At 36.7% G+C, this 17,387-nt stretch overlaps 1 protein-coding gene across 1 annotated transcript in view; it reads left to right on the top strand.

Moving 5' to 3' along the window:
* The window catches only part of LOC133527089 (A disintegrin and metalloproteinase with thrombospondin motifs 7), a 150,870-nt gene that overhangs the window by 79,616 nt on the left and 53,867 nt on the right, over positions 1–17,387 (top strand). Inside the window, exon 4 of the mRNA XM_061863980.1 lies at positions 2,941–3,103. Coding sequence (XP_061719964.1) covers positions 2,941–3,103 — 163 coding nt within the window. The remainder of the gene's footprint in view (positions 1–2,940; positions 3,104–17,387) is intronic.

Below are 17,387 nucleotides of genomic sequence, written 5' to 3'. Positions count from 1 at the left end.
AAAGTTTCTCCGGATCTGTACAAGCAACCCTTTACTAATACCGAGACTGAGAACCTTTTCTTATATCGATATAAAGCTACAATATAAATGGTCAATGAATCGAGTTGTACCAAAAGACAATCAGCATTCAGCAACAAGTCCTCGCCATTTCTCGAAGGCTTTTAAACTTATTAGGTACATTCCGCGGTATCTAAGGCTGTTGCTCGATAAATCTTGACCCTGTGCGACATCTACTTTTTATGGTCGTCGCCATAGTGGTCAGATCCCTTGGCCGATATGCGCTAAAACGAAAGATTTATTGCTATCGCCGCACATTACTCAACGTTCGACAATTTTTCCTCGTTAGCTTAGTTTACAGAAACAAATCGATAGGTCTGAAGTTTTAGGTAAGTACAGTCGCTATCAGATATATACATATATTTTTTAATGCATGTGATAAAATTCGTCTGTGTAGAATTCATATTGTGCAAAATCGCGAATAGGAAGAAACAATAATGGCAGAAACATCGAATAGTCTATTTATTTTATCACTCAAATTAGTTACACAGCATTACAGTATTACTACCAAGGCACTGCGAACTACAAAACATATGAAAATACAAAGATACGAGAAATTACAATTTAAACATTGGATTTGGGCGACGACGTAACAGCGAATAAAGTTATCGTTTACTAACACCTACATTTGTCTATTTACGAGCTGCTTGTAGACATAAATAAATAGACAGACATACATATTTTATCGTATGATATCGCCAAGTTAAGAGAATCAAAATTTTTTACGCTGCACCCTTACACGCGCTGCACGCGGGATTCATTTTTTCAGTAGTTGAGCCTTAAATAACAAAAACATCACGTTTTTGTGCTTAGGTCGTTACATTTTACTGAATTGTCCATAGAACTGACCTTTTTCTAAAAAGTGTTTAAACCGAGACGCTGGTCCAAAACGTGATATCCCGACAAAAAGTACAAGCCAAGAAACTCAGTTGTTTGTTTAAGTTTCATGACCTCAGTATTGGAATAGACGGTTTGCACTTTGGCATAAATATAGCTTATGCCCAGTGAAGGCCGTAGAGTCTGGGTAATAGCCGACAGAAATGACCCTAAAAACGGCATGGTTATGAATAAGGATAAAACGATAAATAAGTTTTTGAAAAAAAAATCATTTTTGGTACAAGCTTTTATCGCTGACTGTACTTTTCTTTCCACAGGCAACTAATACTCATCGAGCAAATTCTTAAAACCCCAAACACAATTAGGTTGCGTTGTTTTATCACAGAGTTCCTATGTCCACCTCTTGTCTCCATCATCAGATCAGCTCGATGGTACCATAATATTGCATTGTCACCCGACTTACATATGTATGCAAATTTTCAGCTCAATCGGAAACCGGGAAGTGGATCAAATTTAACTTGCAAGATTTGATTACAAACAGACAAAAAGTTGTAAAAAATACAGTCCTACAGTTTCTGGAACTTTATGAAAACATTTTGCGAGACATAAGCCTAACTTAGTACCAATCTTCGAAGTTAACACTTTTAAGACAATATAACATTGAGTACTATGTTTAATGATTATGATAAAATATTAATAACATAGGTATAAAAGTTGAAAGCATTCTGTCCAACCTTTTAATTTTATTGCCAAATGCATTCAAAGATTGCCGGTATTAAAGCTTAAAATACATATTTCTTTGAGTGTTTCTGCGCTCGTTTTGTATCTTAATATTTAACAGTATTCAATGATAAGATCCGGGTTTAATCATAATAATCTTTGAGATTATTTTATTGTGAATTGGCGTTTTAAATTAAATGTTTAAATACGCTTGAGAGGAGGCCGCAATCAATTATTACGTGTCATACAGACCAAAGCTGTGATTTAATCGGAAGACCGTTGTTGAGCCGCGGATTCTTTAATTTTATTTGCCAAGAAAATATCCTTTGCTTCCACAATTCAATGTAAAAGGACGTATTGTAGCTCGAGCACTGAAGAAGTTACTCTCTATTGTAACAGAAGTAACTGCGTACCTCGTGCAAGACTCCACTGGAACTAGGATTGAAATTCTTGGTAACTATTATAAGGCAGAAAATGTGAATTATTTGAAGATAGGATCTAAGTAGCGGGTAGAAATCACGCCAGGCATGCCTGAAATGGAGAAATAGTTTTGTGGTACATTAAGTTGCAACACTTCATAAATAGTTGAAAAATTGGTCATACGAATGAATCGTTGCAATCGTTCAGACCCCTGTTAAAATTATCCACGTAGATATTAAAATAAATATGTATATAAAATTAAATTATAAAATATTATCCTAGATAGTTTTGCTTAACTCCTCTCAGCTGAATTTTAAAGTAGAATGTATGATGCTATTATAATACTTACCTGTTAAAATTACAAAAGTTAGTTAAGACGGCGAAATATTTAAGATTTTATCAATGAAGTTGAAATGTTGGACATATATTCTTTTAATTTTTAACATGCAGAAACGTCTGCGAACGATGCTATTAAGCTTAGAAAAAAAAAACCATATCCAGAGGCCGTGAGTTCAAGTCTCACCCAACACAGTAATTTTTCCACTTTTAAATATATATTCTTTTATAGTCTGGAATAAAAAAACTATACTCATCACTTTTTTTGGTACAGTATGATTCTCTTTGTCTATGCTCTACTGACAAAGCAACTCTTGCCAAACTATAACTTAACAGAGAATCAATTTTGAATGCTATGTAATTTTTTTGCATGATGTGTTATTTTCAGGAAAAAGCGTTTATAAAATTATATATTTTATATTTCCGGTATACACAATATATAATTTTATAAACGCTTTTTCCTCCTACTAATACCACCACTAAACACAGTTAACGCTCCCTTTTTTGAGCACGAAAAAATTGCTCAAGACATTCATCATTTTGCACTAATTTTGGTGTCATTATCCACAGGCCGTCGGTGAGCTTCATTGCGCCGGCGCTGGTTGTGGAGCGGCATGGCGACGGCGAGCGGACGCGGCACAGGCCGCACGGGGGCGCCACTGGGTGCCACTACACGGGCTCCGTTAGGGGCCAGCCCGAATCTAGGGTCGCGCTCTCGGCCTGTGATGGACTGGTAAGTTCCTTTATCTGTGCTGTCTCAACGTCGTGTCGTATCAGGCTGTCAAAGAGAAGGCAGAAGATTGCCAAACATGGAAATTGCTCCACCGACAAGAGGTTTACTCTTAAATATATGATGATGAGCTTCAACCCAACTGGAACCCCACTGTAAAGCTATCTTAAAATTTCACAGGTTTAAGTACGTTGGACACGCACTTAACCAATGGCCCCTCGCCATTTGCTTAGTCAGTATTGCCGCCTTAGACTTGTAAAATGTTAACTTGAAATATGATGAAATACGCCCAGGTTGTGAAGGGAGCGACAATAAGTCGGTGACGTGAAAAATTTAAAGATGTCTCACGGATGTCTGGATATAATTATGTTCTATTTTGCTGAGACTGCACGGTAGGCTTTAGCAGGACGTCTTTGTGTGTGGCAATGGCAATACTCGGAAGTAAATCAGTGGTCAATAAAATACTTCGTAATTCGTAACTCTTTTTTACTTCACGTGTGGTCGTTTCTCATACGTCTGCGCCAGACTGCCATTCTTTTTAAGACTGCTTGTAACCACATCGCGACCACTAAGTGTTGGTCAGAGCGCTACCTGGACATGTGGTTCATGGTTCGGACAAACTGTTAAATTTCATGCCCAGCCCACACAGAAGCTTTGATGTTTTGTGGTCACCACCGTCTGACCGACAGTTTAACGATTATTGAGGAAAGAACTTATAAATATTCAGGACCAATCCTTAGTGATAACTGATAATATTAAAGTTAAAACATGCTCTGTGTCGGGTTTTACCCGTCCGTCACAATAGGCAGCATTGAACGGGTCTATTACCTATTAGGTAGTTGATAGGTATTATGTTTATACATAAAAGAAAAGGGAGTATCTTTATAGCACTTGTAGGTATCGAGGTTGATTGACGGTTTTTCACTTTCGAAAAATCAGGCAAGGATGGTTTCGGCATCCTAAACACTAGGGTCGGGGAGGACCTTTTCGATCGATTTTTACACCCATGCCAAATTACAGTTTTCTAGTATGGTTATTGAACTAAACCAGAAACGGACAGACAAACAGACAGACAGACATGGCGAAACTATAAGGATTCCGTTGTTTGATGCTTTAAGTTTAGACAGTTTAGACAATATCCATAAATGTTTTATTTAGTTTTTATTCGTGATGAAAACAATGAATTTAAATGAAAGTTATAATTTTCTTCCCTACTGAGAGAGTTCTCGATCTCAGACCTTTTTCTATGATTAAAAAATTTTAAACTTCATGTTTGTTCCATACAATTAGGCAATTGTGCTGCATAAAAATATAGATTACAAAAGCCTGAAACGGTTGAAATATTAATAATATTTACTTTAAACTTTTTACGATGTCATAGAGACGGCACCCGGCACATTCAAAGATAAGAAAAGACCGCCAATCAACCTAAAACATAAAGCAAATAAACCATCAAACCGCAACCAAAAGCATCATGCATGTTTAGTCTACGAAGCTTCATTTTTATTGTCAGTTATTTATAAACGAAGAGTTCAAATAAATCACGACGCGGCCTTGCGGGGCTTAACATACCTAACTAGCTAACTATAAAAATCTGAAGATGAAACATTAGGTTCATCCTTCTTGTTTATCTGTTGGTTTTGGCAAAATTTGGCCTGCGGCTAGGAAGAATACTTTAGGATTAAATGGGTATGTTATTGTGTGTACTTGTTATATAAAATAAAGCCTTAGTAGCGCAACATACAGTGTGCAATGACATTAGTATGTGAAGGAACCATGTTGGCATGCCTAACCACAGAGAGCCGCAAAAAAATCGCTCCGGGCCGAAATGCTGCCAGCGTCTCGCGATATCTTCACCTAACACTTATATATACCTAAAAATGATCAAATTGTATAATATCACATCTGTAGTTAACACCTTCATTGCGACAATTAGTGTAACTCGTAATTAACCATATGGGGATTTTGTCCACTACCGCAGTGAAGCCAGAAATAGCTTTGGCTCTTCAATCTAATTCCACAATATGAATGAAGATGCATCTTATAAGTGTCGGTACGTGAAATCTCATACGCCTGCACGTTTGCATTTGAACTGAATGGCACCAATTAATCAGATCTATTCTATAATGATGCAAAAACCGATTGCGTGAACCATCGACCCGATTTCTCTGTTGAACAGGTCTACATCTGCACACTTGTAGCTGCTATTTAGTCAAAGACCCCGCTAACAAAACCTTACTCTTATGAGCACACTAAACATCAGGCATGGCTTAATATATGGACAGCAAACTGTAGACGTAATGAAGCGCTGTCAGCAACGACAAAACCAACACTCAATCAACAAGCTACTGTAACATTCACTAAGTGCTTTTAGTTGCACAAACAACTTGCAATACCGATACCGGCGTCGCCTGGTACAAGAAACACAAATACAAAAGACGGGACAACGTTTACAGAATTTATGAATGACTATCGGCACAAAAAAAGCTTTCGTCGGCCAATGGGCAGCACTTTTACTTTCAATCCCGTCTTTTCGGCTCAGGCTGGCCACATGCTGTTAAAAGTGAAATTTCTGTTTGGCATTGTTAGTGTTTGCTTAATTAATTCGGATACAGCTGCGAACTACGACTTGTCGTTTTAGGGTTCATCACTAATCCTTTTGAGAAATATTATGAAGAATTGACTGTTGACTGTTGGTCCCACAATGCCTTAGATACCAAACGCCAACAACGTAAATAGAGACCGAACCCCTCTTACACGTATACATACAACGCGTCTGGCCAACTGTATTGTAACACCTGCAAAAGAGTCTTTAAGAACAAGTTCGGCCTGGCCAGCCACATTAGGGCCCATAATCGGCGTAATCCGTAATTGCTGAGGTCGCCGTCATCGAAATCGATGAGGAGGACTATAGGTCAGGATCCTAAATGGACTCTCGGAGAAGTCGAGGGGGCTCTTTAAATATTATAGGTAGGTATTTTTATATTAAGTCATGCTGATCTCTTAAGTCTGAAGTGGAAATGATGAAGACCATAAAAATAGCAATTTAATCTGTTTGAAGTTCGTATTTTGATAGTGGGTAGCCTTTGCTGACTTAGCTTGGCAGTGGCACAGTCTCGTATATCTGTATTAATTTACGTCTACTGAACCCTCTCTCTACCACCTACTATAATAATTTCAAATAAATAATACTTATCATTCGGCTCAATAAAATGCTTTTTTGTCTTCTCTTGTGCCCACATTCGTAATTTAATATTGCGGCCTTGCTTTTGATCGATGAGTGAGATAGTGTTGCGAATTTCAAAATTAATTAATTATTTATACATTGATGTGGAAGTAATCAAAAGTGGGCGTTGATTGCGTACTTCTAGTTCTTTAAAAGGAATGAAATCATATTTTTTCTATGTCCGCAAAATTGTTTATAACATACGATTTGTTTTAAGAACCGTAATGCATTCTTAAACCTATATAGCTTATTACAGTAGTTGAACTGATAAATTGTTGTGAATAAAATTATTTAAAATTTAGATTTAATCGATTTTACTGACTGTTCCCCGGCATTTTGCTTACTTGGGTTTGCTTTTTTGTAAATAGTACAAAGAACTTTTACTTGACACATAGAATGTGTTAGGTTCTTTATTAAACTATCGGCCCTATTCGAAGAATGAGATACGATAACGATAAGTTCTCATTTAGATATCGTTTGTATGTCGTATAATAGACAGAAGCAGCTTGATTCAGGCAGGCAATGTCACTTTGACGTTAGAAATATCGTAGATAGATCTTATTGGGATCACAGCGGAATCTAAATAAACGTCAATTTTGACATGTCGTTTAGTTATCGATCTTTTAAAGGTCTTTCCAAGATCTTAAACGTGTCTTAATTATTCTTCGAATCGGGCCGTATGATGCCACACACAAATAGGACATCATGCATATGCATGGCATGATATCATGTCACTACCAGCTCACTATGGTTCGTGTCATCCACGATGACGCGCAGATTTGTCAAATCTAAGCTTTATTATCATGACAATACGAGTCAAGGCACGCGCCGTCGTGAATGGCACGATCTATATTCTCCTTTCAGCCAATAATCAGGTATTAACTATTAACGCTTTACTAGTTTTGCAGTTAAATCGCCATTAAAATTTAACGCGTGCCATGGTAACCGTGGGTTATTACCTAGATTTACCTATAACCTACTTTTACAGTTATAATTGTATTACCGTTAAATTGTTTATCTTTATAATTGTCTAATGTAATGTAGCCGACTGATTTCCTGCAGAAAGCTAGAGACTGGATTATTTTATAGCTCATAAACGGAGGAACATACGTTTCTGGAAGTGATGGGTACGTTATATTAAACTAAGTCAGTACGCTCTATTTCAATAATCGTCTAGTCAACTCGTAAACATATTGCAGCAAACTAGCCCAGGATTTCAAGCTCATTCAAAGCTTAGTCATCGGCAGAATCACGGATCTCGAATCGAATTACTGTTTACCTCTCTTTCTAACGAATATAGTTGTTAGAAAAAGATGCAGACAGCGGTTAAAAATTACATGCCTTTTGAATAACGAAACCCAAGAGGTAGCCAAGACGATTTTTTAAACTTGGTATAGTCACCATCAAAAGTAACGGATCAAACAACACGACAAAAGTATCTACTACCATTTTGTAACAGATTAACAAAAAGTGATGGTTCTATGTGTAGAATAATTAGGACTGTAAAAGATATACTTTTGAACGTGAGTTTTAGAGATTGATCTGTATTTGATAGTTATCCGGAATATCAGATACTTAGTTTTAGAGATTGATCTGTATTTGATAGTTATCCGGAATATCAGATACTTATTATTATTTCACCCACTACTATTGATGCTGACTGTACTACTTAGTAAAAAGACATTTATTGTAAACGTCAAACATCTATGAAATTATGAGTTTACTTGCACAGGCTGGGTTATCAAAATCGTCGCCAATTTAGCTTGGTCTAACCAAGTATGCTTCACCCGGTTGACAGATTAAACATTTGGTAACTGTAAAAAAAAACTAATCATTAAATCATTGCTCTTTTGGACTAAACTTTAAAGTGGTTATGAAGCCTTCTCTAACAGCGTACATAACTCATTAATAAAAAACTAAGATAAATGACTTGATATGCGTTGGTGTTTCCTTTATTAATTATCCGCCTCCTGTCCAATCATATTAATTGAAACGATGGTACAGTCGATGTCAAAGATGTATTTACACTTATGCATCCTGCTTCTTTATAATAACATGAAATATGTAAACATATCTTTGACCTCGATTGTACTACTATTTGTATTTTTGAGTTCAGCTTTTCCATACAAACGTATTCCTCATTTTACTCTCTCGGTATTAACATTATTAAAAATATTTTGACACTACGTTTGTATGGAGAACGGGCGTGGACTATCCTCCTCAGAGAAAGTAAGTTTATCTGTCTGTATGTTTGTAAGCTGCTTAACCGATTTAGACGGAATTTGGTATGGACTTAGTTTTAGGCCCGGGGAAGGCTATCGGGTAGTTTCTATATATTATCATCATTCCACGCAGATGAAGTCGTGGGCAGAAGCTAGTTATATTCTCTGACTCTCCTAAGCATTATTATTCCCATCTGATTGTGCGGTCTGCTTTCCTGGTCTTTTCTTTCCACTTCGCGCGATCGGACGTGTCGTCCACTGTTACGTCGCAGGCACTCATATCTTTTTCTATGGTATCTGTCCATCTCATCTTGGGTCTTCCTCTTCCTCGGGACCCAGCGATGTTCAGACCCATAGCAACATTCCCGATGTAATCAGGAGGTCTTCTCTTTACGAGTCCAAACCATCTCAGTCGACTCTCTTGTAGCTTAGCTAGAAGATAGTGATATCATAAAATGTATAATCTGACGATCGCTGGCAACAATAATAATTTAATGAGACAGAATATCTGTGTTTGGTTCTGCCACTACAATTATGGCGGCAAAAAACGGATGTTATTATTGTGGTGTAATTCAGGTACTAGTTTCACAATCCTCATCAGTGATCATTGTAACTATGTCTAACAAGCCAATTACCTACTACGCAAATGTCATTGCGTGGCCACACCGGGTGATCAGTCAAAAATAATGAATCGGTGTAATATAATTATTCATTATATTGATATACATATGTAATGTGTATGTCACTTTACTGCACATAAACAGATTAATATAAAACAATAGTTTGCTTTTTTATATACAAAAAAACAAAAAAAAAATATTAAACTTTTGGAGAAGAAAATGTCCAGGACTGCGAACCTCGACATTTAAGTCTGTGTAGACGGACACGTTCACATTTCCTCGTTTTTGGGTTACAACTTTTAATGTTTCAATTCTTATTAAAAATATAGTGTCCGACCGAAGTTTCGGTCACGGCAGGTTTCGGCATAGAAATCATGTTTCGAAACTAGAACAGAACCGAATCTTCGGTTTTGGTTTCGGAAAATAATCCAGTTTCGGTCGGACAATCTAAAATTAAAATAAAAAATGTATGTTTGTAGTAAGTCGGTACATATTGATAAAAGGATAAAAACTTTCGACAAAATTTATTTGTGATAAGAACAAAGAATTCTTGTAAATACAATGTTTCTAATTAATGATGGCCGGTCATAGTTCATGGCAGATTATGAGTTGCGAGGCAACACCGCACTCCCGTATAGAAAAGGCTTAAATCGCGTTATAATGCCTTTATAACACGCTGTTTGTGAATGTAAAACGTAGCACTAATCTTGAATGAATGAACCGACAGACAGGTGAATGAAATTAATAATGCAGAGCTGCTACTTAATAGCTTGTTTCTATTGCGAATCATTAATTTTTAGGTGTTCAAAACGCGCGTGTAATCAATTTTATGAATATGAAGATTCGTTAAGGTTCCGTACGAGTATTGTTTAAACTTAAACATGTTGTTCTGTTATATAGGACATTACATATTATTATGTTGTGGTCTATTTGAACTTTATCTATTTGCGTTCGCTTTAGAACACTTCAGGACGTCAGGAAGTTTCTACTTGAAATACAAGACGGAAATTGATTGCACCTGCACTAATAATATTTTGTAATTCATATTAATGGTAAATAGGTACATAGTCTTTCTTCCTAGCGTTGTCCCGGCATATTGCCACGGCTCAAGGGAGCCTGGGGTCCGCTTTGACAACTAATCCCAAGATTTGGCGTAGGCACTAGTTTTTACGAAAGCGACTGCCATCTGACCTTCCAACCCAGAGGGTACTAGGCCTTGTTGGGATTAGTCAGGTTTCCTCACGATGTTTTCCTTCACCGAAAAGCGACTGGTAAATATCAAATAACATTTCGTACATAAGTTCCGAAAAACTCATTGGTACGACCCGGGGTTTGAACCCGCGACCTCCGGATTGCACGTCGCACGCTCTTACCGCTAGGCCACCAGCGCTTATAAAATTAGGTACATAGTATATATTCATAATTACACGTGGAAAATGACCGCAGTTCAATAAAATACAATACAATTAAAAAACAATAAAATTATGGATACCGTTTGAATTTAAATGACTAATCACGTGCTTAATGGAGTGTACACGTTTTTAAAGGGTCGGCAACGCGCATGTAATATCTCTGGTGTTGCAGGCGTCCATAGGCTACGGTGACTGCTTACCATCAGGCGAGCCGTATGCTTGTTTGCCACCGACGTGGTATAACAAAATTATAATAATATAAGACAATTGTCTTATAATAATAATTAATTCATTTGTAATTGTATTATAATTATACAGAATTTTTAAGTACAGTCGGCCCCTAAAATACGTTGCATTTTTTTTATACTGCAGCATATACATAAATACAAACGTAAACGGCGTTTTTGTATCAAAGCTAAAGGAAATTATGTTGAAGATAGGCACACGACGGTTTTTGACGTTTTGGTTTAGTTAAATGATTGTACTTTTAATTTTTAATGACATTGTCGAACAATGATAGCATAAGGCTTTAATATTTTTATTGTAACTTAAGTGGTTCGGTTTAGTCCCTTCATTTTATAATTATTGGATCACTACTTTAAATGCGTAGGTTTTTAAATGGCTTCGCTCCTTTTCGCCGACATTTTGCGTTATACAAAATGGCTAACTTTAGTAAAGAAACCGTGGTGCTTAAGCTCATTCAAACAATGACAGCTGTAAACGTACAACATATTGTAGAAACTACGTAACCGTGTACATATTAAGATGCAAATCTTAGTAGTTTGCGTTCAAAAGTTAATTGAATATTTAATAGGCAAGCATCGAAATAACTTCCTTTTGTGATCGTTACAGACGTTCAAGGTAAGACGTCGAACATATGTACTAGGGATTACTGTGCATTTCAGTAATCGTCATACACTCCGTACTAAAGGGATTTTGTGTTTTTAATTAAAAATCGTAGCAAAAATCTATTTTTATATTACACAAGTATACCTACGGTTATCGTGTGTGCAATCCATGACAATGACGTTATATTTTTTGCAATTATTTGCAAAAATCATTATCTTGTCCCAAATACTAGTATCAAAATTCATATTCGTAAAGTTATAGACCTGTAATCATTTACTAGCCATATGTAGCCCATTATGAATACGAGGAATTAAGTTATAAAACTTATAAACGTAGGCGGGTTAATCTGAAAGTAAAAGTCAATGCGTTTACTTGGAGTTGATTATTGTTATTACTTTGTATTGCCTTGATTACTTGTGTAGGTGTGACAGAGAAGGATATTCAGGCATATCATACCCCTTCCGCACTATAATTCCTACCCAAATGCGGAATCTACTTAAATTGTTTATATTGTTTCAAAAATATATTTGAAATGAATGAAATTTCAATATAAAAAAAGTTAAATCTTAATAATTCTACATATAACTATAATCTGTCAAGCCATTACCGTCAGTGGAAAAAAAAACGGCTTATAAAAATGTGGGCGAGAGGGTTTATCATCCCATAGGAAATTTTAATTTCGCGCCTTTTTCTACTGACAAAGGTGTTTGACCGGCTTTACTTAACGTTACTGATGACTAACATTGTTTAACAGGTATTTTTCTTGACACTGCATAGTGAATAGTGACCCTACCACAGAATCTAGAGTTCAGCGTACAAATAAAAATAAAAACATTTATTTGTACCACTATTGCGAATATTTGTTCCAGAGCTACATATGTTTTCTATCTATTGAAGTGTTTTTATAATATACCTATATCGTCGTCTAATACGACCCAAAATACAAGCCAAATAGGCCAAGTTGTGTAATACTGTCTCATAATATTTATTCATACACAAAACAGTCTCATTGAGAAGCAAGTCCATATTTTTCGTTAGTCTATATCCGAAGGCGTTTCTCAATGGATCCTTATCTGATACTGGATATACAGTACATTAGATTGTTCAGAGAAACGCCGCCATTCATATCCACTTGGGCTAAGACAAACACTTGACTGACTGGACATCTCGAGTGGATACTTCACCATACGAATTAATATTCTATTCCACGGTGGAACGAAATTCAACTTAAACGTCATAACAGTACGAACTTTATTACCATAAAGTAGCGTGCGTTTGTGTATAGTGGCACGTTCACTTTCTACGTTACTACGTCGTGCTCCTTTATTTTTTATATTAGTACATAGTACATACCTAGTATGCTAGGAGTGTGTTTGCCTAAGTATTTAAAACCACGCAACACAGTGAAGTGTGACCATTATAGTAATGGGTCATACACATTTTATAGTATGTTTAAGAGTTCGCAGCAAGCTCGGTTCTCCATGCAAACGTAGTTACGCTCTAGCTAGACTTTGTACTTACAATAGGATAAGTATATTTATGCCTCTAATTAGTTTATGAAGCTTAAGGGTGGTCCCTTAAGCTACATTATTATTAAAAAAAATACAGTGAATTTAAGTTTTTCATACAAAACTTGTTTTTGCTATATTTCGGTTGTTTAATAAGCTAAAGCTAATCTATATAAATTACAGGCAAAGATATACCTCATGTAATTGTATGTGCAAAACATCGATGTAATATTACATCGATGGTGCAAAATTTCATTACAATCCAACACATAGTTATAAAATGAGAACGAAGCTCCGTTTGTATAGGGAGGTGAAATTCGGCCTTCCTGACATCTATATAGACATCGCAAAGTTAAGGTTAGGTTAACACAACAGCAGCTAAATAACACTAGACCCTACTCATAGTGTTGTGTTCCTGCCGGTGAGTAAGGTTGCCAGACCTCAAAAACGTTGTAGGTATTGCTACAATACATTTATGTATATTTCTGTTCCCTCCTTCTTCCACCCACCAACGTCATTGTTTGATTTGATCTGCAATAATTATTAAAAAAAATTGTTAACAATTAAACAATGATGCATAATTCTGGTTGCAAAATTATAGCGTCAAATCATGAAGACGAAAAATAATTTATAAAGGATCATTCATATGACACAATAATTCTTAAATGGATGGAAAAGGTGGAAAACTTAAATTCACTGATAGAACTTTTCTTCTCAAAGTATAACAAGACGTGTCCTTAATCTTAATTAAACGCGGTCGAAGTTGCTGTCAATACGAGTATCTATGAGAAATTGCGTTGCGTTAATTTGAATGTTAAATCCATCACTGATTTTATCGATTAAATTGACTGTCATGTCGTCCACATGAATGCTGTAGCAGTAAAGGATGACTCACGTTAGACGCGCCCGGGTCCGGGCCGAGGCATCCGGCACTTCGTTTTCTATCAGCCTCACGTGATCACCGATCACCTGTCATAGAAAATGAAGTGTCGGTTGCCTCTTCTAGCGTGATTCATCCCTAACACTACAACAGCAACGAATCCAAATTCCGTCTAAGCTTCTTGAATTCCATTGGCGAACTGAAATAATCATAATTTAATTAAGAAGTACGCCTATACTGGTTCCTTCTATCGGTGAAACCAGCATTCGCGGTCCGCGAACATCTGCCCCGCAGCAATCCATTTACTTGGACTCTATTGCCTAGGTAATAAGGGTGGCGACATTTTGACTAAAATGCCAATATCTCAGTTCTGCGATGAAATTCCGCTTGTTGCCCATACAAACGAAATGAAGTACATAGAAATACCTATTTAATGACCTAACTCCCATCTCTGTTGGTTATTGGGCCAGGCTCCATACAAAGCTACCCATGGTCCTTTGATATAAATTATGCCATAGTCACACATGGTCATTGCAAACGCCATGCAGAGTTAGCTAAGTCCGCCAGCCATCTGAAAGTAACCTCAGCCGTAGTTCGACGAACGAGCACGGCCTTCCGCGCCACAAGGCCGGCGGCGGGCCGACTAGCCGGCCATCACACACAATTATAAATATTATAATACATATACAACACGGGATAAGATTATACTAATGTATGCAGCGTTTAAAGCCCACACCCAATCATTAAGTTTCGCGAATACGCACAGGGTGATAATTTTATGGCGAATATGATTTAAGACACCAGGGGCCCATTTCTCGAATGATATTAGACTAATATTATTAGTCCACGTACTGTCAAATCGTATGGGTTACCATGGTGACACGCTTATAATATTAGACTACCGTTCGAGAAATGGGCCCCAGCTTACAACGATAAGACCGCCTGTTACTACGTTTCTTTACATTCTAAATCTGTTTTTAATTTTTTTTCTTTGTGGTGCAATAAAGAATATTTAATTACTTACGTACTGAATAAACATGCAATTCTTCACCAAAATTTAAATTATTTAATTAATTTTTTGTCATTTTGAATTAAAGTGGAAACCTACATTAAGAAAATATTTGAAAGAATGAGGCGTTAATTTGCGGAAATCCATGTTATTAAAACAAAAACCCGCGGATTGGCAAAGTAATAGTGTTGTTTTAGTTTTTTTTAATACGTAAAGAAAATGAAGATAAAAATAATTTTCCAATAATTAAAAATACTAGGGATATTTTAGTGTCAAAATAACCAGCATATACAATTATTAGGAACTCAGTTGACGGGATATCTATTCATAAAGTTCGAATTTAATCTTAATTCACGATGTGAAAAACAGCCTGTATAATTATGTTTCTTTTTAAACTCATCGGTTTTATAGTTGGATGATTATAATATTGATTTGTTTGATAGATTAGACAAAATTATGACTAAGTAATAAAAAAACACCTTTAAAAAATTCAAAAGCAATATCTGATGTAGACAATTGTTTTAATCTAATTTAAAATGGTGTGAGTCATATAGAGACACTATGTTTAGAAAGGCTACGAAGTAAACATTACTTACAATTATAAGTTACTAGTTATTGCCCACGACTTCGTCCGCGTGAATTTATTTCCCGAAACACACTTTCAACCCCTTTTTAGCTTTCCGTACAAAACTTTGTTCACGGAACACTTATGGGATCACTTCGGTCTTGCAAATCAGTTAAATGCGTTTTTAATCCTATAAGGGGCTGAATTTTCAAAAGCACTATAATAATTTTTCGTACTTTGTAATATTTTCTCTTCTTTCTAATTTCAAGTCCCTACTCAAATCGTTCCCGTTACAAACTTTCAACCCCCTTTTAACCCTATTAGGGGATGAATATTCAAAAACGCTGAAATTACTTTTCTCGTATTTTATGAACAACATGTTATATTGCGAAGTTTCAAGTTCCCAGTGCCGGATTAACCATTAAGCAAAATAAGCACTTGCTTAGGGCACCACGTCTAGGGGGGCACCAAAATCGTAGGAAAAAAGGGCAGGCTGCAGCCGTAGTGTAGTACTTATGTACACGAAACTATTTAATACATGTGCAAGTAGGTACCCATCTAATAACGAAGGGTCGTAAGAGAGTGAGGACATGTAAGCATATCTCCAACCTTACGCGGAGGCCCTGAAAGCTCATGGCCAAAAAAAAAATCTTACCGTCGGGCTTGTGCCCAACCGATTTTCTCGACGTAGATTACCCATTTTGTAGCGTATTTTACTCTCTTGCATGCAAGATGTGTCGGCCAGGCCGAGTTGGTGCAGAGCCGCGATGCTGCGACCTAATTGTCAAAGTGTTATAAAGGGCCCCTCGAAGGCCGAAAACCAAAAGCATCTTATGAAGTTGCGCTTTCGAGTTAAGCCAAAGGCCGAGCAGTAGGAGAACTGTGATTACATAGGTTCGATTTCAAGCCACTCTTTTGCAGTTCGGCGTTAGGTCTTATGCGACGCTACTTTATGCAAACTGCCTCACTTTCACTTGGCCATGGATCCAAATCCAAGCTGTCCTCTCTCTCAGCTGGGTTTCCTGCCTTGCTCACACCTCGCCATTGGTTGTATTGTATGATAACGCTCCGCGCTCGGACGCTCCGGACGCCAAGCCATTCATACCTCGCCATTGGTCAAATTCAAGCCTTGCTTTTGTCCAGCTCGACCTTTGGCCTCATCCGTAAGCGCCGATTGAACGCTCCGCGCGTTCAGCCTTATGAAAAGCTCAGCCTTAGACTTTGCCTTTAAAAACACTGATTTAAACTTTCACGATTTAGACCAATCAAATTAGATCCAAAAATAGCGTTTTGAGGAATTAATTCCCAGCAAGCTGGAAATTGTTTTGATACTTTCATTTGGTCCTAAATGCATATAATCCGAGTTCGCTCCATCCCAGGAGGTGTGCATACATTTTGGGATCCTTAGGAGATATTTTTTCCTTTGGATTACCAAACCACTCCATGTAGAGGAACCCACTATCAATTACAATAGCGCTTGGTGGATTAGACAATGGTAAGAAGGCGTTTTCGGATTATTAACATAATTTGAGCAAAAAAAAAAATGTTGACCATTTTTACAATTTATACGAATACATATATTATTATATATTATTACCTTAAATCAATCAATCAATATATTTTATTGCAAGAACATAGTTAAATTACATTTCGGATCCTCAGATATCAATTAGAACAAACTGTCCGTCGGACTTACCGTTTTCGATTTACAAGCAAAAAAACTGAAAAAGAGGAAACATTTATGCACACCTCCTGGGATGGAGCAAACTTGGATTACACGCGTTACGAGTATTAGGAACAAATTCGAAAAAATCTAATTTTATTGGCCTAATTGTGACACATTATTATTTAAGAAAACTTTTTAAAATTACCTCCAACCTCAAGATAATGATGTCTACTTTACCGTCTTCTCCGAGACCATGGGTACAACGCCGTCCTTGAAAAGTCGCGTCGGGTTAGAGGTAATTTTAAAACTTACCCTATTAAGTTCCGTTGT

This window comes from Cydia pomonella, chromosome 17 (genome assembly GCF_033807575.1).
Source record: "Cydia pomonella isolate Wapato2018A chromosome 17, ilCydPomo1, whole genome shotgun sequence".
Lineage (NCBI taxonomy): Eukaryota > Metazoa > Arthropoda > Insecta > Lepidoptera > Tortricidae > Cydia > Cydia pomonella.
This window is presented reverse-complemented; position numbering and strand designations above follow the sequence as displayed.